This window comes from Myotis myotis, unplaced genomic scaffold (genome assembly GCF_014108235.1).
Source record: "Myotis myotis isolate mMyoMyo1 unplaced genomic scaffold, mMyoMyo1.p scaffold_m19_p_3, whole genome shotgun sequence".
In the NCBI taxonomy this organism is placed as follows: Eukaryota; Metazoa; Chordata; class Mammalia; order Chiroptera; family Vespertilionidae; genus Myotis; species Myotis myotis.
Genome location: NW_023416335.1, coordinates 192,479,825 through 192,503,017, shown reverse-complemented (window position 1 = coordinate 192,503,017; position 23,193 = coordinate 192,479,825). Strand labels below are relative to the sequence as shown.

The following is a 23,193-nucleotide window of genomic DNA, read 5'->3' as shown; positions in this document are numbered from 1 at the left end:
GTGGACAGAGGCACAGAAATTCCCACGGAGAAAGACAAATTTAAACATGCAAACATACACAGAGAAGGGCTTAAAAGAGCATCTCATGCTGGGAGGCTTGGGGAGTCACTGGTTTGGGGTGTGAAGGATCTTTGTTCAGATCTGTGGAGGTGTTTGAGTGTGACCCTATCCTCCATGCCTCTTTCCCCGAAATCCATGCAGGGGCCCAGTTACTGGGCAGAAAAGGGTTTGGGGCTGACTTGTGCAACAGGCCTGGAGTTTGCCCTCCTCCATGCTGCACTCTGAAACTCTTTTTCCAGGAATTGGGTGGAGAGGGCTTGTGACTCCCTTTCCTGGCCCCAAGAGTGGAAGGGAACCCATGGGCCTCAGGTTCTGGCCCTTGCCTTCTTCTGTCCATGATTTGTTTCTTGGTCTGTTTCTCATCCCACACTACCCAACTCTTCTTTTTTAAAAAAATATTTTTATTAACTTCAGAGAGGAAGGGAGGAGAGCTGCCTCCTGCCACACAGTGGAGATTGAGCCCGCAACCTGGGCATGTGCGGGTTGTGATCCGTGTCCTGAAGGGGAAATGAACCATGTCCTCCTGGCTCATAGGACGCTGGGCTGCCCAACTCTTCTTTTTAAAAAAAAAAAAAATATTTTTTTTTATTGACTTCAGAGAGGAAGAGAGAAACATCAATGAGAGAGAACTCTTCTTTTTAATATATTTTTATTGATTTCAGAGAGGAAGGGAGAGGGAGAGAGAAATAGAAACATCAATGATGAGAATCACTGACTGGCTGCGTCCTGCATGCCCCCTACTGGGCATCCCGGGCATATGCCCTGGACCAGAATTGAACCGGGACCCTTCAGTCCGCAGGCCTCTGCTCTATCCACTGAGCCAAACCGGTTAGGGCGACCCGACTCTTCTTAAAGACTGCTTTCTCCATTTACCTTTTAAAAAAATTATTGATTGCTTTTACAGACAGAGAGGAAGGTTAGGGAGAGAGAAACATCGATCTGTTCCACCTATGCATGCACTCATTGGTGGTTTCTTGTATGTGCCCTGACCCGGGAGGGAACCCCCAACCTCCGAGTATCAGGGACACTCCAACCAACTGAACGGCCAGGACGTTCTCCGCTTTCTGCCCGGCTCCCCCTGGCTTCTCTCTCTCACACTGGGCTCTCCCGGTCTCCTTGGCTCCGCTCATTCATTCCTTCTCCCTTCTCCCCTCCTATCTCTCCTTCCTTTCCCCTCCCTCTTCCTGCCCCCTTTCCTCTCTCTCCTCCGCTCCCGCATTTTCCTTCGGCAGCCGCCGGAGGCTCGGGCACCATGCTCCGGCTCCTCCACTTGCTGCTGCTCCTGCTCCTGCTGCCTCCCCCGGGGTCCCCCGAGCCCCCGGGCCTGGCCACGCTGTCCCCCGGGGCGCCGCCCCAGGCTCCCGACTTGCTCTACGCAGACGGGCTGCGCGCCTACGCGGCGGGGGCCTGGGCGCCGGCTGTGGCGCTCCTGCGGGAGGCGCTGCGGAGCCTCGAGGAGCTGGGCCGCGCGCGGCGGGACTGCGGGGCGCGCTGTGCGGCCGAGGCGGCGCTCCCCGACGCCCCGGGCCCGGACTTCCCGCCCGGCCCGGCTGCCGGGGCCTGGGAGCGGCTGCTGCTCCGCGCCGCGCTGCGCCGCGCCGAGTGCCTGAGCCAGTGCGCGGCGCGGAGGCTGGGGCCGGGGGGCGCGGCGCGGCTCCGCGTGGGGGGCGCCCTGCGCGACGCCTTCCGCCGCCGGGAGCCCTACAACTACCTGCAGAGGGCCTACTACCAGGTGCGCCGCGGGGGGCGGGGGGCAGCCAGACCCACCCCACGGCGCCGTCCTGCCCGCGCGCACCGGGAGGTGGCGCGCTTCGAGCGCGGGGCTCGGGTGGGGCGGCGGGGGGCGGTCTAAGGGACCTCGATATCCGGGTGGTCCTTCCCCATCACACGCTGCACCCGCTCAGAGGCAGCCTAAGGGGGAGGGGGAGCACAGTCGGCGCGGGACGGGGTCGCGGAGCGGGTGGGAGGAGATGGAAGACGGAGGGAGGGGCCTGGAATCCCAGTGGGTCTGTGACCTCCGTGGGGTGAGCGCTGCTCCTTCCCGGGAGGCGGCGGAGAGGCTGGGAGGAGCGGGAGGGCGAGCCTTCCCCGGAGGCAGGAGGGAGCTTGGAGCTGGAGGCAGCTTCGGGAAGGTCAGAGGAGAGGGGCCGGGCTGGGGCCGTGAGGACGGACGTCTGGGGGTGCGGAGAGTGTGTGTGTGGGGGTGGGGGGGTGAGGGGCGTGGACACTGCGCAGCTCCTGGGACCTAGTCTGTAGTCTACGTGGCTCGGGGGAGAGGGGGCTGGCCGCATACTCACCTCAGGGTCCTAGAGCCCTGCGGGTTCTGCTGGTCCGTCGGGTCTCCGCCCCTCCCCACTGCAGCAGCCATCACTTCCACCTGGTCTCTCCACTGAGCCCTTCTGCCCATGGCTCACCGGCTCCGAAGTGTTCGGTGCCCTTTCCTTGGCCGCCGGGTCCTGAGAGGCCCAACATACCGGTGCCCCCGGGGCCTGGCGCCTGGGGGCGGGCAGTTCTCACTGACCATCTTCCAGAAGGCTGGGGGGGGGGGGCGGGCAGCCCCAGGGGGTGTCTGGGATGGGGGGCTGTTGAGAGGCAGAGGTCTGACACCCGCTCTTCGGGGCTCTGACTCCCTCTTCCTCCCCGATTCAGCTGAAGAAGCTGGACCTGGCAGCCGCCGCGGCTCACACCTTCTTTGTAGCAAACCCCACGCACCTGCAGATGCGGGAGGACATGGCTAAGTACCGACGGATGTCTGGGGTTCGGCCGCAGAGCTTCCGGGACCTGGAGACGCCCCCACACTGGGTGAGACCCCCAGCAGGACCCCGGTCCCTCCCCCAGCCCTTGACTAACAGGACACACCCGTCTCCCTGGACGGTGTCCCTGCGTGTCTTGGGCATCAGGAGATCTGAGTGCCCTTCTCAGTGCCGGGGATGGGGAGTCCGGATCTGGGGCTTGGTTTATTCCCGAGGATCACCAAGGTCCCATGTTCTGACGCTCCAGTCCTGGGGCCAAGGCAGAGTGGGACCTGGAGGCCATGCCCCTTCTTCCTACCTCCCAATCTCATTAGGCACCCCCTCCCCCAGGGTCTCAGGTGACTGAGCACTCCCCTCTCCACAGGCAGCCTATGACTCAGGCCTGGAGCTCCTGGGGCGCCAGGAGGCAGGACTGGCACTGCCCAGGCTCGAGGAGGCCCTGCAGGAGAGCCTGGCTCAGGTGGAGAGCTGCCGCGCTGGCTGCGAGGGGCCTGAGGAGCATCAAAGAGAGGAAGAGGAGGAAGGACCTGGGAGCCAGGGGGGTCTCTATGAGGCTATCGCCGGTAAGGAGCTGGGAGGATGGCGGGTTCACGGTGCCGGGAGGAGAAGCATGACAAGCTGAATCGCGTGTGCGTGTCCTCCGCAGGGCACTGGATTCGGGTCCTGCAGTGCCGGCAGCGCTGTGTGGAGGAAACAGCCACGCGCCCTGGTCGAAGCTTCCCTGTCCCCGACTTCCTGCCCGGCCAGCTGAGGCGGCTGCATGAGGCCCATGCTCAGGGTCCGTTGGGGAGGGGAGCCCCGGGGTGATGGGTTGGAAACAGGTCAAGGGAAGGCTTGTCTTCGATGGTATCCTGAGTCTCTGCATCCCTCCCATCTGTCTCCGGCTCTGTAGTTGGGCAGGGCTCTGTGGGGACCGTCACTTCTGGAGGACTCTACCTGGCTTTCCTTTGGCGCCACGGTGGAAAGCTCAGGAGATGGGTCCCAGGGCTCCTCCTGCCCTTGCTGCTTCTCACCTTCCTTTATTCTCTCCTCTCTTCCTCCCCTTGCATTCTGCCCCTTCAGCTCAGGTAGGTTTGAGTTAAGCTTTGACAAGAAGCAGTGGAGGAGCATGTCTGTGGGGACAGGGGGGTGGGGGTGGGGTGGGGGGCTCGCGTTGGATGGCATTGGATCACCTTTTTGTCCACCTGTCATCGCTGCCTCTGCCCAGGGTCAGGGCCATCCTCAGTCTGTGTGCCCACCCCACCCTGTTGCTCTGTCTCCAGTGGGGAATCTGTCCCAGGCTATGGAAAATGCCCTGAGTGTCCTGCTCTTTTATCCGGAGGATGAGGCCGCCAAGGACGCTCTGAACCAGTACCAGACCCAGCTGGGAGAGCAGAGACCTGGCCTGGGGCCAAGAGAGGTACCTCCCCGACCCCCACCCTGACCCTGTGAGGCCCTCAATCAAACATACCTGAGCAGTTACCTGGACTCTGCCCGCTTCTCCCATTCTGGCCCAAGCACTCTAGTCACCAGAGGCAACCCCAAATCCAGCCCTGCCCTGCTCCCCACTCAGATTCCAAGTCCAAGTGCCAGCCCATCTCTTCCCTTAACCTCACCCCTGCCTGCCCCCACCCTATACGCAGACTTCTCCCCCAGTTTGAATCCAGATGTCCTGAAGTGGCTGAGGGAGGAAAGCTGAGCGAGAGGCATGGTGAAGTGTTTATGGAGCAGGCAGGCTGTCCCCTGGAACCGGGGCTGCCCTGCCTTCACTTCCCTGCTCCACTTAACTTCTCCTTGTCCCCCCCGCCCCCCGCCCCTGCTCCCTGTGTCCACCTGCCTCAGGACATCCAGCGCTTTGTCCTTCGGTCCCTGGGCGAGAAGAGGCAGCTCTACTATGCCATGGAGCACCTGGGGACCAGCTTCAAGGATCCTGTGAGTAACTCCACTTCTCTCCATCCCACTTCCATGTGTAAAGCTCTTAGAATAGCACCTGACAAAGTACTACATAAGTTGATTTTGTTATTGCAGAGTTTGGTCCAGCACCCAGGGCTTTCCCCATCCCCCCCCCCCCCCCCCCCCCCCCCCCCGGAAGCAGAGCCTAATGTGGTAGTTCGGAGTCTAGTATCAGGGATCGGGGCTGGGTTTGGTGGGTGATGGTGCTTTTCTTGACTGTTCCAGGATCCCTGGACTCCAGCAGCTTTCATCCCCGAGACACTGAGAGAAAAGCTCAGGTAGGAGATGCTGGTGGTAGGAGGGGCCTGCCCTGAGCTGGAAGGTGTCAGGAGGGGTCCTGTGAGGCTGGGTCTGGGTAAAATGGATCTGGACTGGTCTGTGCATCCACTGAGCATGTCTCTCACCCCTGAGAGAGGATCAAGAGCAGCGACCTTGGGACCATGAGCCTCCACAGCCGAAGCCCTTGACTGACTGGAAGGGTAAGTTCCTGGGAGAGCAGGAGGCAGAGTCCTGGAGGGTCTGGGGGCTGCCAGCTGGGGCTACTGCTGGGCCGGCTTTCAGGGGACCCTCAATCCCCTCTTCTTATCCCTTCGCCTGCAGATGTCCTCCTCCTGGAGGGGGTAACCCTGACCCAGGATGCAAGGCAGCTGAATGGGTCGGAGCGAGCGGTGCTGGACGGCCTGCTCACCCCAGCTGAGTGTGGGGTGCTGCTGCAGCTGGCCAAGGTAAGAAGACCTATGAGAGAAAACCAGGCCAGTGTGGCTCAGTGGTGGCTCAGGAGGTCACGGTTCAATTCCCGGTCAGGGCACATGCCCGGGTTGTGGGCTCAGTCCCTAGTGTGGGGTGTGCAGGAGGCAGCCGTTCAATGATTCTCATTGATGTTTCTATCTCTCTCTCCTCCATTCCTTTTTGAAATCAATAAAAATATATTTAAAAAAAAGAAGACCCAGGGGAGGATGGCTAGTGAGGGACCCCAGGCAGAGCTGCCTGCCCCCAGTTCTAACTTCTCTGGGTCTCCAGTGGGGACTGGGCTTGCCACTGCCTCACTGCTGTGGACAAGTTCCTTTTCCTCTCAACTTAGAGGGCTTGGCGTGGACATTCTTTTCTTTTTTCCCTTACATTCTTCACAAATGGATTTTGCTAGAAGTTAATAGGAGAACAAAAGAAAATAAAGAATATAAAGGCATAGAAAATTGTGAATATATGGGTGAGGATTCCTCGGAGTTTCATTACTGGCTTGGCTGATGGCTCAGTGGACACACCGGCTTATTCTCCCATCCATTGAATTCCCTCCTAGTTTGGGTTGAATGATCTGTATTCACCAGGTTGAGTCTGCCCTTTTATGAAGCATCAGTCCTCATTCTAGGCTAGTGTTCCTTCAACACACACACTTCGAGCACCTGCTGTGTACTCGAAGCTTCTAGGTTCCAGGGAGAGCTAGGTGGACACAGACTCTGCGTCCTGGAGCTCACTGTAGAGAGAAGGAATTCGATGTAGAGACACACCTAGAGTGGTGGTAAGTTTGATCAAAGAAGTACGTACTCCTTTAAATAGAAGCACCAAAATGCAAGGTCATGGAAAGCTTGGGGTGGAGGGCGGCATTTGAACTCAGTCTAAGGACGAGACTGAGAAAAGGAGGAGAGTTGGGCTTCGAGGGAGAAGGCTACGGTATTCTGGGAATTGCGGTGGAGTATAGGGGCTGAGCACATAGGGCAGGCCCCACAATGACTGCCTGTGTGACGTTGGGCAATGTAGTTCAGCATCTCTGAGCCTAGCTTCCTCATCTATAAAGTGGGGCTAAATACAGTGGTTTTGTCACAGAGTTGTTGTGACCATTAAATGAGTTAGTACATGGTCAAGATCTCAGAAGATAGTGCTCAGTATTAGTAGCTGTCACTATTATCACCAGGCTGTATGTTATTCAGAGGTGTTCTAGGGGAGAGACCCAGAGCTGGAATTAGAGGAGAGCGGCGAAGGGCCTTCTGTACCCTACCAAGGATGGTAGGACAGCTTATTCAAGTATTTAAGGAGGGATGACTTTCTTGTTCCTGTAGAACCTCCCAGTGCAGGGTCCGGAGTCACCACCATCCCAGAGGACTGGTAGATCCCTCTAGGGCCGTGTGGAGAAATGCAACAGGAGAGGACAGTAAGGGGGAGGCCCTGGGTGATGCCAGGATCAGACCTTTCTGTTGCTCAATCACACTAAACTCACTCTGGCCTCAGGCCCTTCGCACTTGCTATTTCTGCTGCCTGGAACACTTTTCTCTCAGTTATTCAAGTGGCTCCTTCATATCATTTGGTTTCAATTCAGATGTCACCTCATCAATTAGCTGTCTCCCAATCCGTGCCTGCGCACTCTCAAAGTTGTAGCTCTATTTTTATTTTCTTCATAACATTTATCTGAATTATCCCGGTTTGTTTGTTATCTGAAAATACAAGCCCCATGAGAGCAGGGGCCTTTCCACGTTCATGATTGTGTCCCCAGTGCCTAGAACAGTGCCTGGCACATAGTAGATGCTCAGTACAAATTTGTGGAATGAGTAAGTGAATGAATGAATGAATGAATACAAGAATAGAAGGTTAGATGGCTTATTGGGTGATAAGGTGGTTTTTCGGAGGTGAGGTTTATATATTGAATAATTAGCTAGTGGTATTTTAACTGAGTTTCACAAAGCAGACAGGAGACTAGGTGTCGGGAAAGGACAGCCAAACACCAGGAGACCCCCCCCCATGGTGTGGGAGTTCACATCAAGGGTTCGCACGTTCTTCAAGAGCGATATCTCACCTGTACCTGGCCGGACTATCGAGCTTCCTGCCGGAAGCTTCTATTTCCAGAAGGACTCCTCTATCTTGGCTTATCAGGGAATGATCAAACCCTTCCTGCACCCCTTTCTCAGCTGTCCTTGCCCTCTCTGAGGCCCTTCTGTGCACAGGCCCTCAGCCAGTGGGATGCCAGATCTTTACCAGGGAGCAACGGCACTGCTGAAAAGATAGTCAATCTCTGGGGAAGGGCAGCAGCTCTGGAAAAGGAGCCACCAGAGATCTCTGGGAGCTTCCAGCCTCTTCCGGGGGGGTGGAGGGGGGCGGGCGTTGGAGAGAAGGTCTTATAGTCCGTGGGCAGTGAGGTGGGCAAAAATCCGGGGCTGGACAGTGACTCCACAGTCAACCCCCTATTTAGGATGCAGCTGAGGCTGGAGCCAGGTCTGGCTATCGGGGCCGCCGATCCCCTCACACCGCCCATGAACACTTCGAGGGGCTCACGGTGCTGAAGGCTGCACAGGTGAGCCGAGAGGTACCCATGCCCTCGTCCGATGCTCAGGTCTGGAAAAGGGCATACAGGAGGCTGGCGCCAGGGCTGGGCTTCTCCAGTGGAGGGGCTCTCAGGACCGAGAGACCCTGAGTTCTCTGCCCAGGATCGAGGAGGGGTTGTCATGGAGCCACTGGAAGGAGCAGCTGGGGCTGATGGACAGAGCTGGCCGCTGAGAGACTCCACACTCACCCTTCCATTGCCTCCCTCCTTTCTCATCCTTCCTCCCGCTGCCCACAGCTGGCCCGTGCTGGGGCTGTGAGCACTCGGGGTGCTAAGCTGCTCCTGGAAGTGAGCGAGCGTGTGCGGACCTTAACTCAGGCCTACTTCTCCCCGGAACGGCCCCTGCATCTCTCCTTCACTCACCTGGTGTGCCGTACTGCCATCAAAGGTAACTGCCATACCCCACTGTTCCTTCCCGGCCTCCGGGCCCTGTGGGGGCTGCATAGCCTCAGCACCCCCTAACTGTGTGGGTTCATCTTCACTCCTAAAAGACGGACTCCCCTGCCCACGTCTGGGCCTGGCCTCTCTGCTCAGCTGTGACCCCCAAGCTTCAGGGTGGGAGTGGATCGAGGTGCATGGGCACAGGGCACAGAGGCACTCACCAGGCCCCTTTGCTTCCCAGGGGAGCAAGAGCAACGCATGGACCTGAGTCACCCCGTGCATGCCGACAACTGCGTTCTGGACCCTGACACGGGAGAGTGCTGGCGGGAGCCCCCAGCCTACACTTATCGAGACTACAGGTGGGCAGCCCCTCCTGGGATCCGGCAGGTGCGCCTGGGGTGGGCTCTCACAGCCTCCTGTCTTCCTCCTCCAGTGGACTCCTCTACCTCAACGATGACTTCCAGGGTGGGGACCTGTTCTTCACAGAGCCCAACGCCCTCACTGTCAGGGTAAGGGGGGGCAGGGGGAGGGCGGTGGTTTGGAACAGGGAGCACAGCTGTGGGCTCAGGATTCAAAACAGAAGGATCCCAGAAGCAAATGCAGGGAAATGGCTGGGGCCACCCGAACCCTTCCTCTCCTGGCCCCCCAGCTCTTTCCACCACTGTCTGTTCAGGAGCTGTCCTAGCAGAGCTCCTCACAGAGGTTGGTTATTGCGCCCCCGTCCTCCCCAGGAGGTCACAGTGACCCCTGCAGACTTGCCGTCCGTGTTTGCCTCACCTCCTAAAGAAGGGTGGGTGAGCGCAGGACCCCAAGTCCCTATTCCAGGTAGAAACTAGGGGCTAGAAGTAGGTAGAAGGAGAGGAACAGTGATTTCTCTCACCTGTTGCTTTGTCTTCCTTCCCTGGTTACCACCACCAGCACCTACAATCCACGCCCTCCGTGGGGTAGAAGGGTATTCCCAAGATCCTTATGCCTGGTCCTCCTCATGTCGCAGATTTCTTCACACCCAGTTCAAAGGATTGGACAAGAGTGTCAGGGCCAGAGGGAGGGGACCAACAGGAGGCACTGGATGGAGGCCCCTTCTCCCTTTGGCTGCAACTCCGTTAGCCTGTCTGGCCTTTGTGCTCCCCAAGGGGAGGCCAGTTTCCCATTGGCCGCAGGACGGTCCCTGAATTAAGGGGTGGGCGATGGGCAAGAGAGCTGATCTTTCCATGCCCATGCCCTGTCCTAACCTAGGAGTCAGGGCCACGTGCTCTGAGGGCCTGTCCCTGGAGCTGAACCTGCCCTCATCCCCCAGGCGCAGGTCCGTCCTCGCTGCGGACGCCTTGTGGCCTTCAGCTCTGGCGGGGAGAACCCCCACGGTGTGTGGGCCGTGACTCGGGGCCGGCGCTGCGCCCTGGCCCTGTGGCACACGTGGGCACCTGAGCACAGGGAGCAGGTGTGTGAAGCGTGGGCTGGTTGCTGGGTGAGGGGCAGGGGCTGACAGGACCCGGGGAGGGTCCTTGGGGAGGGTGGATGCAGGGATTGGGCCCGACTCTCCTCCTACCTCTCAGGAGTGGACAGAAGCCAAGGAGCTGCTTCAGGAGCCGGAGCAGGATGGGGAGGAGGAGGGTGACGAGGAGGAGGAAGAAATGCCCCGCAGAGACCCTTCTCCAGAACCCCCTGGCCGCAGGCCTCAGCGGGTCCAGGACAAGACCGGGAAGCCGCCTCGGGTCCGAGAGGAGCTGTGAGGGGCTGAGCTAGCTCCTCGGGGATGCGGCCACCTGACTCTGGAAGGGCTGCCTCAGTCCCAGGACCCACACGAAGGCCCCTGTGACAGGAGCAGCACAGCGAGTTCTCTGTCCCTGCACCCCCACTGTTTTGGGGATCACAAGGGCCATCCAGCCCTGGGCTCAGAGAACACTGCACACACCAGCCTAGAACTCGTCCGGTCTGAGGAGTCAGGCCTGGCCCCAGCTGATGGACCTGCAGCCCTAGGGCAGACCGAGGGCATGATGCCTCCCTGGGAAGAAGTGGCCGGGGCAGGGCCTGACTGCTTCAGATGAGGAGGATGAGAGGGGAGAGTAAGCCCCGCCCGCTCCCAGCCTGTCAATAAAGAACGTGAAGACCCTCAGCCAGGGCCCATGGTTCCTATCAGTTTCTGTGGTGGCTGGAGGTGGGAGCGGCCATGGCTGGCCTGGGAGGAGACAGGTGTCTCCTGGAGGCGGGGCCACTCAGGCCTGTGATTTGTCAGGGAAATCTCAGCCACCTGCTGCCCTCACGCAAATACACCCAAACCCTGGACAGCTGCTCCGTGGGCCTCCAGCTCTAAGACCTGTCTTCCCTCCGAGCTGGGCCGAGACTTAGGGCAGCTTGATCCCTGAGACTCCTGCATTCCCAGCCCAGCAGGACCTCGTGAGTCATGGGGGCAAGGAGTGGGCCCGACCGGGACGGGAGCAGGGGATGGGGCTGCCCTCCACTTGCAATCCTTGATGCACCCAGAGCAGGGCCAGGCCTGTCCACCCCTCTCTCTGAATCCCCTGGACCCTCCCCCTGCCCCCACCCCCCAGAATCACATCCTGGGGCAGCTGGTTGGGGTTTGTCTGGAAGGATTATCCAGATCAGTCCCTTCTAAGCTCAGCTCTGGCCTGCGCCCTCCCCACGTCACCAGAACCCTCTTCCCCACTACCTGAGCTAAGAAACACAGTTTTGGGTATTGACAAGGGGCCATCTCTGACCCTTGTATTCTGCTCTGGGGCTGGGTGCCAGGTAGGTCCTGACAGCCAGGATCATCACCATTGGTGGGGCCAGGCCTGGGGTGGGGGGGGGGGCTGCTGGAGCTGTGGTGGCTGCTGTTCCTTTGCACCCTCCCAAACGTCAACCTTTAATCCTCACAGCTTTGCTCTAATCCCATGGGGCCTAATGCTCTTCTCTCTGCCTGCAGAGAGACCCATCAGGGAAGCATCTCCTCCCCATTCCTCCCCCCAGAGCTGGTTGTGGGGGGCTGCTGCTCTATAGCCCTCACTCCTGCTCCCCCCTCCTCCCAGGCTGGGCCCAAGTCTCTGGAAGCCACACACTTCCTCCTGTCCTCCTCCCACCCTGCCAGCTGACTTAATTTGCCTGACGTCTTGTTGGCCCTTCCCTGTCGGTGCCCACACCCCCCTCCCCAGAGTGGGGCCAGGCCAGGCCAGCTCTTCTGGCAGCAGAGCCGGGGCAGGTGACGGGCTGGCGTTGCAGTTGAGGGAGCGACGAGGCGCCTGGGAACCGGAGCTGGAAACCTGGGAGAGGTCCAGTCAGAGCCCAAGTAAGGGGGAGCCGGCCTGGCTCTGCCTCTGGGCCTGGGGCTGCAGGGAAGGCAGGCAGAGCTGGGCTGGCTGCACAGGACTCCGAACACGGAGGGGCTCCGGGGGGAGGTGGTGTGGGCCACCTGTCAGTTCCCTATTCCTTGGAGTGGGCTCCAGCCCTCCTGAGAAGTCTGGTGTGGGGAGCGAGGTAGAGGGATCCCCTATACTTACCGCCCATTCCTGGCAGGAGCCAGCGCTACCTCTCGACCTGTCAGCCATGGGGGAGATGGAGCAGCTGCGGCAGGAAGCGGAACAGCTCAAGAAGCAGATTGCAGTAACAACAGCACATTCCCACTGGGGACCCCAGAAAACGTGGAAATGGGGACATGAGGGAGTGTGGCCGGGGGGGAAGGAGGCTGGACTCACTCCTGAGTGACACCTTAGTGACCCCTGACCTGGAAGTCACCAGAGACTTTCTGGGTTTCATATTTGACATGTCCCCCAACTGTAGACCCCCAAGCCTACCTGCCTCAGAGGCCCATGCACCCCGCTTCCACCTCCCCCTGCCTAATGTCTGCTTTCCCCCCAGGATGCCAGGAAGGCCTGTGCTGACACCACTCTGGCAGAGGTGAGACTCCTGTCCCTGTGAGCAGGGCCTGAGGGGAGGAGAGGGGATGGGAGCTCCCTGACCAGCCCAAGCTTTAGTACAAGTCCCTGGCGTGAGGAATAACACTAATTAGTTCAGTCAACAAACATTTAGTGAGGCCTGCTTTGGGCCTGGGGTCGAATTGGAAGCTAAGGACAAGATGCTGCCCTACTGTCATCCAGAAAACAAAGGTGCTTACACTGCAGGGTGGTGAGGATGAAGGGAGGAACAGCACCTCGCAAGTCACACGCCCTTACAGACTGCAGTTACTAGTGGTCTGATACTGTACTTCGTCAATTCTAAGACGCACAGTTTTCTATATTTTGACATTTTTGAAATCAAGATGCATCCAACACTAGATGATGCCTTACAATTAAAATTGGCAGCGTTTTTTCTTTCTTAATGATACATGAAAGGAAGGTGCTTGCTAGAATTATTTGCATCTTAGAGAGGATTAGATATCTTTGTAAGTATTTACTGAACACTTACCCTGAGCCAGACACTGGACTAAGCTGCTTCAGTGCCTAATTTCATTTTCCTGACAACCCCACAAGGCAGGTGCTATAAACAGTTTATAGATGAGGAAACCGGCTGGGAGAGGTCAAGTCACTTGATCAAGATAATAAAGCAGGTAAATGGCGAGTCAAGTCTATTGGCCCTAGAGCCTCAGACTAAGTCTAGAAAGCTGGATAGACTTAAGGGGGGTAGGACGACACATTTCAGGAGCTGCAGTTCAAGGTCATGGTGATACCTGGATACCCAGGTAAAGAGTTGGCTATGCTACTGCAGGCAGGCTCCTGGCGGTTTGGAAATGTGTACATATCTTCCTAAGTACGTGTTCGGTGACTTCACGTTTTGAAATTGGTCAAGGCGGGAGAATTACAGGATCGCAATCACCCTCCCTCCTCCCGGCCCTCCCCACCCTGCACTGGAGAGCGGTTTGTTAAACACTAATTGTCTCTCAGCAGCCTAAGCCACTGCAGGGTGGGGACTGATTTCTCTAAGGCTGGGCGCCAGACCCAGAGCCTGGCACAGAGCAGAAACCTGTACAGATCGGTGGCTGTGACACTGACATCTGGTCACGTTCCCTGCTCACCCTGATTTCTTACGCTCCCTTTTCTGCAGCTTGCGTCTGGCCTAGAAGTCGTGGGACGAGTCCAGATGCGGACGAGACGGACGCTCAGGGGACACCTGGCCAAGATTTACGCCATGCACTGGGCCACGGACTCCAAGTGAGACTTGAGAGGTGCCAGAGGGGAGGGGAGGCAGGAAGGACAGGCTTGGGTGACGCGGAGTGCCCTCTCCCCAGGTTGCTAGTAAGTGCCTCGCAAGATGGGAAGCTGATCGTGTGGGACACCTACACCACCAATAAGGTACCAGCCCTGCCTCCCGCCCTCCGTCACTCCGTCCTTTCTTGGGGACACATTGCCTACCCTCCTCTGCTCTCTCCACCTGGGAGCTCAGCCCAGGCCCTGCCCCTGCTCCCCTTGCCCTCCTGCAGGTACACGCCATCCCTCTGCGCTCCTCCTGGGTCATGACCTGTGCCTACGCCCCCTCAGGGAACTTTGTGGCATGTGGGGGGCTGGACAACATGTGTTCCATCTACAGCCTCAAATCCCGTGAGGGCAATGTCAAGGTCAGCCGGGAGCTCTCCGGTCACACAGGTGAGAGGCCCTCTCTTCCGTCCCACCCTGAGGGATCCAGGGGAGTCGCCGGCTGGCTGGCGGGTCGTGGCTCTGCAGCCAGGGCACTGTCCTCACCTTCCCCAGGTTATCTCTCCTGCTGCCGCTTTCTGGACGACAACAACATTGTGACCAGCTCAGGGGACACCACGTGGTGAGGCCTGACACTGGGTGCTGGGCTGGGAGTCAGCCCCGGCCTGGCCTTTCTCGCTGACAGCCTCCCCTCCTCCCTGCAGTACTCTGTGGGATATTGAGACCGGGCAGCAGAAGACTGTGTTTGTGGGACACACAGGGGACTGCATGAGCCTGGCTGTGTCTCCCGACTTCAAACTCTTCATTTCGGGGGCCTGCGATGCCAGCGCCAAGCTCTGGGACGTGCGGGAGGGGACTTGCCGGCAGACGTTCACTGGCCATGAGTCGGACATCAACGCTATCTGTGTGAGCCCCCTCTGTGCCCCAATTCCTGGGACCACCTCACCATCCCAACACGCATCCTTCACCCCCTGCCAGAGCTCCCCACCCCCGTGTTTTTAACTTTCCACTTTAACATAAGCTCACCTTACAGAGAAGTTGTAACAAGAAGAGCTCCCACCTAGCCTCCACCCACATTCGCTGTTAACAGTTTACCGCATTTGTTTTGTCCTTCTCTGTAGAGGACGGGATGGAGGAATGGATGGATAAATGATTGACAGCTAGCTAGACACACACATACATCCCAATGGAGATATACATTTTGTGTTTTTTGTTGTTGTTAAGGATATTTTTCCATTGATCTTTCTAGAGAGAGTGGGAGAGGGAAAGACAGAGAGAAATATCTATGTGAGAGAAACACATTGATTGGTTGCCTCCTGCACGAGCCCTGACCAGGGCCCGGTCCAGGGAGGAGCCTACAACTAAGGTACGTGCCCTTGACTGGAATCAAACCCGGGACCCTTGGTCTGCAGGCTGACGCTCTACCCACTGAGCCAAACTGGCTAGGGCTTTTCCTGGATTTTTTTTAGAGTTGCAGACATCATACCTCTTTACCCCTTAAATCAGGGGTCCTCAAACTTTTTAAACAGGGGGCCAGTTCACTGTCCCTCAGACCGTTGGAGGGCCGGACTATAGTTTAAAAAAAAAACTATGAACAAATTCCTATGCACACTGCACATATCTTATTTTGAAGTAAAAAACAAAATGGGAACAAATACAATATTTGTATTTGCATGTGGCCCGCGGGCCGTAGTTTGAGGACCCCTGCCTTAAATACTTCAGTGTGTATTTCCTAAACACAAGGCCATTCTCTTACACAGCCCCAGTATAGTTCTTAAAATCAGGAAATTTAACATTAATGTCGACACAGTAATATAGTCCACAGTCTATACTCGCATCTCACCGAGTGTCTCAACAATACCCCTAACGGCAGTGGGGTTTTCCTGCCAGGAACACATGTTGCATTTTCTTGCCACATCTTAGTTTCCTTTAAACTGGAACTGTTTTCCTACCTTTGTCTTGTGTGACATTGACATTTTAAAAGAGTACAGCACAAACCAGTTTTCTGTAGACTTCCCCTCTGTGTGGGCTGACCTGACATTTCCTCATGATGAGATTCGGGTTATGCATTTGTACTTGGCCCTGCGCCTACACTCTGATCCACTGAGTGTGGCGGGAAGGGGCAGAGACAACCTCCCGCTTCTAGCCCCGGGAGCCTGGGCAGGCTGCAGGCGCTCGCTCAGCCTCACGGGAATAATGCCCGTCTGTCATGAGGAGCCAGGGAAGGGTGTCGGGGAGCCACCAGCGCATGAAGAGCGATGCCGTGGCCTTTCTCACCGAAGGCCAGGGGAGGGGCAGCCAGGGCGGCTGAGCCACCAGGGCAGGAGCCAGGGAGAAGGCAGGAGAGGCAGCGGTGCCCAGGTCTGAGTCCTGACCCCCTGGCCCCCTGTGTGCCCTCAGTTCTTCCCCAGTGGAGAGGCCATCTGCACAGGCTCAGACGACGCCTCCTGCCGCCTGTTTGACCTGCGGGCAGACCAGGAGCTGACGGTCTACTCCCACGAGAGCATCATCTGTGGCATCACGTCCGTGGCCTTCTCCCTCAGTGGCCGCCTGCTCTTCGCAGGCTATGACGACTTCAACTGCAATGTCTGGGACTCCATGAAGGGCGAGCGTGTGGGTAAGGGTCCCCCTACTGCCACGTCAGCCCGAAGTGCCCTCCCGCCAGCTCCCCTTGTGGGAACTTACTACTGCTCCCTGGTCATGAGGTAACTCTGGGCTCTGCCCCTGCAACCGTGTCCCTTTGGTTCCCAGTGTGGGGTCGTCTTCTCTGGAAGAAGAGTTGCTCCCAGGGCCTTCCCTACCGCCCAGGGCCCGAGCCGCTCCCTCCAACGCAGCTCCTCCAGGCGGTGCCCAGGCCTGAGGACCTGAGTGTCCCGCCAGGTCTGGGATTCAGGAGCGGCTTCATTGCAGGGAAAGGGCGGCCTCGGGGAACCATGCGATGAGCGGATCAAGGTCCAGAGTGATCTGAGGGCCCTGACCCCCAGCGAGGGGCTCGTGGGACCAGCCTGGTCTGCAGTTGAGTCAGTGTGGCTTCTTCTCTTGGGAGAGGCCAGGTGCTCAATGAAAATAACACTGGCCACAAAGTCAGGGTCCGAACCCTAATTCTGTGGCTTATTTTCCAAGTGCCCTTGGGCATGTCCCTTCTCTCTGGGCCTCAGTCTCTTGGTTTGGAAACAAAGAAACAACACAAAAGGGTTCCTTCCCACGTTTTCCAGTGCCCATCAGATGCCCCTTTCTTTTCTCATAGCACATGGACACTGCCTGCCGACCCTTTGCCATCCCTCTCCGCCCCTCCCCTGCCCTAAGTTCTTGGCAGAGATTGGCCTCAAGAGAAGCCGCACTGCCTAGGGCTAATCCTCTTTGGGTCTTCCCGTCTCCACCAGGGGGCTGGAGTCGGAGTCCAGCCTACCTAACCTGGGGTTCCTGTCTGTGCCTGCACACACACTCCCTGCCACATCAGCATGTGTAGACCCGCTAACTCCTCTCCCCTTTCCTCAGGCGTCCTCTCCGGCCATGACAACAGGGTCAGCTGCCTGGGGGTCACAGCTGATGGGATGGCAGTGGCCACTGGCTCCTGGGACAGCTTCCTCAAAATCTGGAACTGAGAAGGCTGGAGGAGGGGAGGTAAAAGGCCATGAAGACACTCAGCTGCCCCTTCCCCTGCCCAATTTCTTTACTGTTCCTTAAAGGCTTTCTCTTCTACACCCCAGCTGCCACTCCCACAAGCTTTCTCCTTTGAGGCCCATGGGGAACACAGGGCGTGCCTCTGGGAGACAGCATCAGGGCTGGGCAGAGAACCGCCCATCTCCTCCCATGGCCTCCCCTCTCTGTGGTCCTGACAGTTTCTCCCTTAATGAGTAAGGACAACGGACCCCTCCCCAGCCCTTGGCAGCCCAGCAGGTTTCAGTATAGGCTCCAGGCCCTAGGATTCCTCCTCCAGAGCTACCACCTTTGTCCAGGGTAAAGACCTGGGTGGCCAGGGTGCTCGGCCCCGTGACTATGGCTCTGGCACCACCAAGGTCCTGGCTCCCTTCTCCTTCATGCTTTCCCCCTTTTCTACCTTTCCCCCCCCTCTCCAAAGTACCTGCAATAAAGTATAGCACCTGGTATATCTGTGATGTTTGGCTTTCACCCTATTTCTGTTCCAAAAAGATTCAGTTCCCACTTAAGTAATGAAGTGTTAGAGGTACAAGTGAGAAAGATTGGGTACCAGACAGCTTGTGGGCAGAAAGTAGGGTAGAGGCAGAAGCCCCAAGTTCGTGGGGAAGGCCGGAGATGGATTAGGAGAGAAGGTATTCACCAGGTGGCTTGGGAGTGCGTGCACAGCAGTCCACCATAGCCTGCCTGTGGTGCGTACATGTGTGTTTGTATAGGAGGATTGTGTTGAGAAGGAATCCTATATAATAAAACCCTAATATGCAAACGGCAGAATGACCAGTCACTATGATGCACACTGACCACCAGGAGGCTTGGGGGCAGCTCCTGCATTGAGCGTCTGCCCCCCTCCCTCCCCCACAGAGGGAGGCAATTGGGGACCAGTGGACAGCGCTAGGCCACCAGCCAAGGTGGGTGCTAGTGGGGGGGCCCCCAATCGCCCTGCCCGCCATTCACCCCACAGATGGGCCCTGATCGCTGGCCAGGCCTAGGGATCCTACCCTATGTATTGGGAATAGTCTCTTAGATTTAAAAATTAAAACCTGGCAAGGCTACTCTAACACTGAAAAAAACAGGATGAGGCAGCGATGACAGGCATGGACTCTGGCTTGCACATTTTGTGCTCAGCCCTGATTCTGACACTTATAACTGTGTGACAAAGCCAATTACTTAACTTCTCTCTGCTTCAGTTTTTCCACCCATAAGATGGGGAAAATGGTACTACTGCCTCAGAAGGATCATGCTATGTACTACTTTTTATAATCAGGGCGAAAATATGTAGTTGCCATATAACAGCAAGATGCCTTTCACCTGTATGAAAAGTATGGTCACTGGTGCATGCAGCGTCCCAGATTGCGAGAGGGATGTCCAACGGCCGGTTTACATCCCCCCTGAGGGCGCAGGCCAGGCTGAGGGACACAAGTTCCGTGCACTGGGCCTCTAGTCAGGTTATAAAGGGCCTTGAATGTAAGGCTAGTCTAGACTTTATCCTAAGGCCAATGGAAAACCATTAAAGAGCTTTGAGTAGAACAATAACGTGATCAGCTATGCTTCTCAGAAAGATAAACCAAGCAGCTGTGCAGGTTGATGAAATGGAAAAAGGAGAGACAGGAGGGAATAAAGGGAACAGTAGGAGCCAGGTAGCAAGAAATTGCAAGAGCAGTAGGACAGAGGGCACAAGGAAAGGGATGGGAAAGTGATTCAAGATACAGAACCAGGATTTAGTGACCAAGTGCTTGGATATGAGATATTAAGAGGGAAGGATTCAAAATGATGGCCACGCCCTGGCTGGTGTGGCTGTTGGTTGGCGCATAGTCCCGTACACCAAAAGGTGGCGAGTATGAGGAGGCTGGAGGAGGGGAGGTAAAAGGCCATGAAGACACTCAGCTGTCCTTTCCCCTGCCCAGCTCCCCTGCACATACCCAGGTTGCTGGTTTGATCCCTGGTCCTGATGGGGAACATGCTGTCAGGCATGTGCAAGAGGCAACTGATTGATGTTTTTTGCTCTTTCTCTTCCTTCCTCTCTAAAATCAATTAAAAAAAATTTTTTTTTAATGTTTTAAAAAGCCGGGCCATGTGGCTCAGTAGTTGAACATAGAGCTATGAACCAGGTCATGGTCTAATTCCCTGTTAGGGCATATGCGTGGATTGTATTCGATCCCCAGTTGGGGGCATGCAGGAGGCAGCCAATCAATGAATCTCTCATCATTGATGTTTTTATCTCTCTCTCCCTCTCCCTGCCTCTCTGAAATCAATAAAAATGTTTGTGTTTTTTTAAAAATATATTTTCATTGATTTTAGAAAGGAAGGGAGAGAGATAGAAACATCAATGATGAAAGAGAATCACTGATTGGCTGCCCCCGAATGCCCCATATTGGGGACGGAGCCTGCAACCAGACATGTGCCCCTGGCCGGAATCGAACCCAGGACCTTTCAGTCCACAGGCTGACGCTCTACCCACTGAGCAAACTGGCCAGGGCAATAAAAATCCTATCTAATAATAGACAAACATGGTAATTGACCATACCTTCGTTACACCTCCCACAGGCTAATCAGCATGATATGCAAATTAACCGCCAACAAAGATGGCGGCTAATTTGCATACCGCGGGCAGGGCGGGACAGTGCCATCCCGCCTGCCCTGCCGCCATCTGGGCCTGCTATCTGCGACCCAGGGCGGCAGAGCAGTGCAGCAGCGATTGGCCAGCCCGCCCAGCCTCCATCCGGGCATCCCCTGTGCGACCTGACCCGGGGCGGCGCCCCAACCCCCAGATCTGCTCTGCCATGTGCGAGCGCCACCTGGGAAGGCGGGGCAGGCACCGAGGGATCGGGCCTGCCATCTGCCCAAGGGGTCCCAGACTGTGAGAGGGCACAGGTGAGGCTAAGGGACACCCCCCTAGCCCCCCGCCCCCTGCCAGTGCACAAATTTTTGTGCACCATGCCTCTAGTATGTTAATTAAAAAAAAAAAAGAGGGGAAGAGAAATAGCTTTTTGAGGAAAGATCACAAATTCAATTTTAGACAAACTGACTTTGGACTGCCTATGGGGCAGATAGATATGGTCAGGGTTAGACAGAGAGACTTGGAAGTAACCGGAATACAGGTAAGTAGTAGCTAATCCCTAAAAATAAAGAGCGAGAGGAAAGAGCCAAGGACAGAGTTCTGGTGAACACCAGAATTTAAGGGAGGTGTGTTGAGAATTGGAGGTACCAGTACAGGGGCACTGAGGCCAGGGAACACAAGCTCCCCAGGCTGCCTTTCTACCTGAAGACGACCCAGTGCAAGGTTTAAGTATAACAGTTAACATCACTTAAAATCACTTACTTTAATATACAAGAAACACATAATACACAAAGAAAGCCCAAGAAAGCTATCAGTTCCTGAGCTGGTAGTTTAGGGGGAGTCGAAGAAAATGCGTCTTTCCAGTCTCCCAGGGAAAGAAGGGATGGGAGGACTCAGAATGTCACTAGACCTGGTGAACCCAGGGGGGCCACCCAGGGCCTAGTTCTCTGCCAAGGCAAAGTGCTGGTTTTCCTTGTCATGGTCCTGACCTTGCTCCCATGCTTGGCCTCCAGTTCTCAGAAGTCGTCCAGTTCCCAGAATGGCCCCATCCTTTAGTTCCCTAACATTTTCACTCAGGGGAGAAGGCCGCTTACCCTACAAAAGGCAGGATGCAAGTTGGGAGAGGGAGGGAGGTTGTTCAGGAGTGGGAAGACAGGGGGAAAGGGCCTCCCACCTCCATGCTGGACTTCCTAGGAACAGCCTCCCCCTCCCCCTTTACCTGTCGTAGTGTCCGAGTCCCAGGGGAGTTGTCATCCTGCAGGATGGTGAGGGGAGACCTCCCTAGTGCCTTGCCCCTTGGTTTCCGTCTATTTCGCTTAGAACCTAGGTGGGTAAAGAGTTAAAGAAAGGAGCCAAAATTAGGGGCTTACCGTTTATTCCTCCTAAACTATCTGTAGACATTATCCCAAGACATCATTCCAATTTCTCTCCCTTATAGCTTGCCCTTAGATTCTGTACCTGAAGGTCTAGGCGTCTCAGGGTCTCTGATGGGCTTGTCTGAGCCCTGGCTGGTCCTAAGGGTTTCTGAGGGCTGTCCTGTTTCTTCCTCGGAAAACACCTGCTTGGAGGGGAGCTCAGTCTGGCTCCCATGAGGCATCTGGTCCTCCAGGGAACACTGGGTGCCCAGAGGCAAGTCCAAGTCGGAAGATGAAGGTACCTCTAGGGGCAGAACAGGTTCTGGGGGCAGATTTGATTTGGGGGCTTCCGACTCAAATTCTTCACTCAGCTCTTTCACCAGAGAGGTTGTGAGCTCTAGAGGAGAGACATGAAGTGAGAGAGTGACTCCCTGATACAGATTGTTCAGCAAAGAGGAAAAAAATACAGAAGCCTTAGGATTCATGCCCTGGTGGGTGAGGAATTGAGAAGAGGGAAATCAAGGTGAGAGGGAGCAAAATGTTGAGGAAAGAGTGAGATGAGTTCACGGCAGGAGGATAGAGGCTCCTTTAAGAAGCCCTGAGAGGATGGCTTCATTGACCCCCCACCCAAGGATGCTAGCTGACAACCTCATCAGATTTCCCTGGGCCCAACACTTACCTCCGCTGCTGGTCTTCATAGGTGTCCGTGCAATGCCAAGGGTCGGAGAGCGGGGATCCGAGTCCTGGGCCTGATTAGCATCCTCCAGCTGCTCCCCCGCTGCTCGGTTTGGCTGTGGAGAGCTCTCCACCTGTCAAGACCAAAGGCCATTGAAGTATGGGCCCTGACTCTTCTTCCCTCCCAGCTCTCCAGCCTCAGGCCAATGTTTCAGGCAGGAATTGCCAAGCCAAGGCCTTCCGACATTCAGGGGAATGTAGAGGTGGGGAGTGGGGGGCTCTCTTAAAATCAGATTAGGCAGAGGCCCACGAATTCGGAGAGTTTCTCTTGCTGCCCCTCCCGCGGCCCAGAGTACCTGGATGGGAGTGCGCAGGATGCCGGCACTAGGTGAACGCGGGTCCGCCACTCGAGCCAGAAGCTTGTTGTGCGGCGGAGGCCGCGCCGGAGTGACTAGAACGCTCTTGGCTGAGCCCATCTCAATCCGGAAGAGGAGGGTGGGGCAGGGCCCGGCCCGGGCGAGGAGGGTATGCCTGTGAGAAGTGACTCCGGTCTCAGCCCCCACCGCGACCATGTTCGACCTCGGACTCCACACCACCCGATCTTCCCAGATCCCAGCTAAGGAACCTCCTGCCGCTGGGCCAGAGGCCTCTGTGGGGACGGTGCAGCTGACAAGGCGGCTCATTCCGGGCCTGCGGGGCCTTCTAACTCACTCATTTATTTAAATCACTTACCGGGCCCCAACTCCACTTCGGTGCACGGCAGCTGCAGCCTCAACTCCCGAAACTGAGTTTCAAACCTCCCGCCACGTCCTCTGCGTGACCCTATTGGCTGAGCGGACGCACGTTAGCCCCATGGGAGGAGATCCGCCTACAGGGAGGGAAGCCATTGGGCTGAGAGGACGTCTATCATGGGAACCACGGGGTCGGTGGGCAGCGGCTTGGTTCACCTAGGTGTGACGCCTCCTGGATAGAAGGGGAATTTTGTTCCTATTAGGCTGCAAGTTGTCCATCGTGAAACTTTAAGGAGTGCCAGTCTTCGCTTTTGAGACCTTCAGCTTCAAAAACCAAATTATTTTATTTAAAAAAATAGAAAAAAAGAATTATTATGCCATTATGTACAGATTCAGGCGGAGACAGAGTTATGAAGGTTTTTTTGAGGCGAGAGAAATAGTGATCCGTAGAGGCTGACGGCGTCATCAATGACTGGCCTCTAGCCCTCTCACACTCCGCCTCCTTAGGTGGGCCCTTCCCAAATACCAAGTCTCCAGGAGAGTCTCAGGTTGATTTACACAACCGCCAGTTTCTGCTCTTCAGGAGGCACGCGAAGGGACTGTGGGGGGTCCCGGAGTGCGAGCAGCGACAACTCTGGGGCCCCCCTCGCTGCTCGGCC

At 56.6% G+C, this 23,193-nt stretch overlaps 3 protein-coding genes across 6 annotated transcripts; 2 read left to right on the top strand and 1 right to left on the bottom strand.

Annotated features, from left to right (window-relative positions):
- The first annotated feature begins 1,062 nt into the window (after positions 1 to 1,062).
- Positions 1,063 to 10,549, top strand: P3H3 (prolyl 3-hydroxylase 3). Its single transcript, XM_036297023.1, has 15 exons — positions 1,063 to 1,792; positions 2,710 to 2,862; positions 3,178 to 3,376; positions 3,460 to 3,591; positions 4,076 to 4,212; positions 4,635 to 4,724; positions 4,971 to 5,023; positions 5,157 to 5,224; positions 5,346 to 5,470; positions 7,924 to 8,025; positions 8,293 to 8,443; positions 8,678 to 8,795; positions 8,870 to 8,945; positions 9,734 to 9,874; positions 9,990 to 10,549. Exons 1-15 carry the CDS (start codon positions 1,313 to 1,315, stop codon positions 10,164 to 10,166), a joined length of 2,202 nt encoding a protein of 733 aa, XP_036152916.1. The 5' UTR covers positions 1,063 to 1,312; the 3' UTR covers positions 10,167 to 10,549.
- A 152-nt stretch (positions 10,550 to 10,701) lies between these two features.
- GNB3 (G protein subunit beta 3) lies at positions 10,702 to 17,668 on the top strand. Of its 2 annotated transcripts, none has more exons than XM_036297025.1 (10): positions 10,702 to 10,830; positions 11,947 to 12,033; positions 12,289 to 12,327; positions 13,471 to 13,577; positions 13,655 to 13,718; positions 13,847 to 14,009; positions 14,115 to 14,181; positions 14,264 to 14,465; positions 15,960 to 16,176; positions 17,058 to 17,668. In XM_036297025.1, exons 2-10 carry the CDS (start codon positions 11,977 to 11,979, stop codon positions 17,162 to 17,164), a joined length of 1,023 nt encoding a protein of 340 aa, XP_036152918.1. In that variant the 5' UTR covers positions 10,702 to 10,830; positions 11,947 to 11,976; the 3' UTR covers positions 17,165 to 17,668. The 2 variants fall into 2 exon arrangements, with proteins under 2 accessions (XP_036152918.1, XP_036152917.1); XM_036297024.1 differs by having other exon boundaries at positions 10,702 to 11,719.
- A 2,849-nt stretch (positions 17,669 to 20,517) lies between these two features.
- CDCA3 (cell division cycle associated 3) lies at positions 20,518 to 23,186 on the bottom strand. Of its 3 annotated transcripts, XM_036297029.1 has the most exons (7): positions 23,061 to 23,186; positions 22,536 to 22,766; positions 22,160 to 22,334; positions 21,808 to 21,937; positions 21,232 to 21,525; positions 20,993 to 21,096; positions 20,518 to 20,868 (listed from the first exon to the last, which is right to left on the bottom strand). In XM_036297029.1, exons 3-7 carry the CDS (start codon positions 22,277 to 22,279, stop codon positions 20,713 to 20,715), a joined length of 804 nt encoding a protein of 267 aa, XP_036152922.1. In that variant the 5' UTR covers positions 22,280 to 22,334; positions 22,536 to 22,766; positions 23,061 to 23,186; the 3' UTR covers positions 20,518 to 20,712. The 3 variants fall into 3 exon arrangements, with proteins under 3 accessions (XP_036152922.1, XP_036152921.1, XP_036152919.1); XM_036297028.1 differs by lacking the exon at positions 23,061 to 23,186 and having other exon boundaries at positions 22,536 to 22,926; XM_036297026.1 differs by lacking the exons at positions 22,536 to 22,766; positions 23,061 to 23,186 and having other exon boundaries at positions 22,160 to 22,524.
- Positions 23,187 to 23,193: the final 7 nt, after the last annotated feature.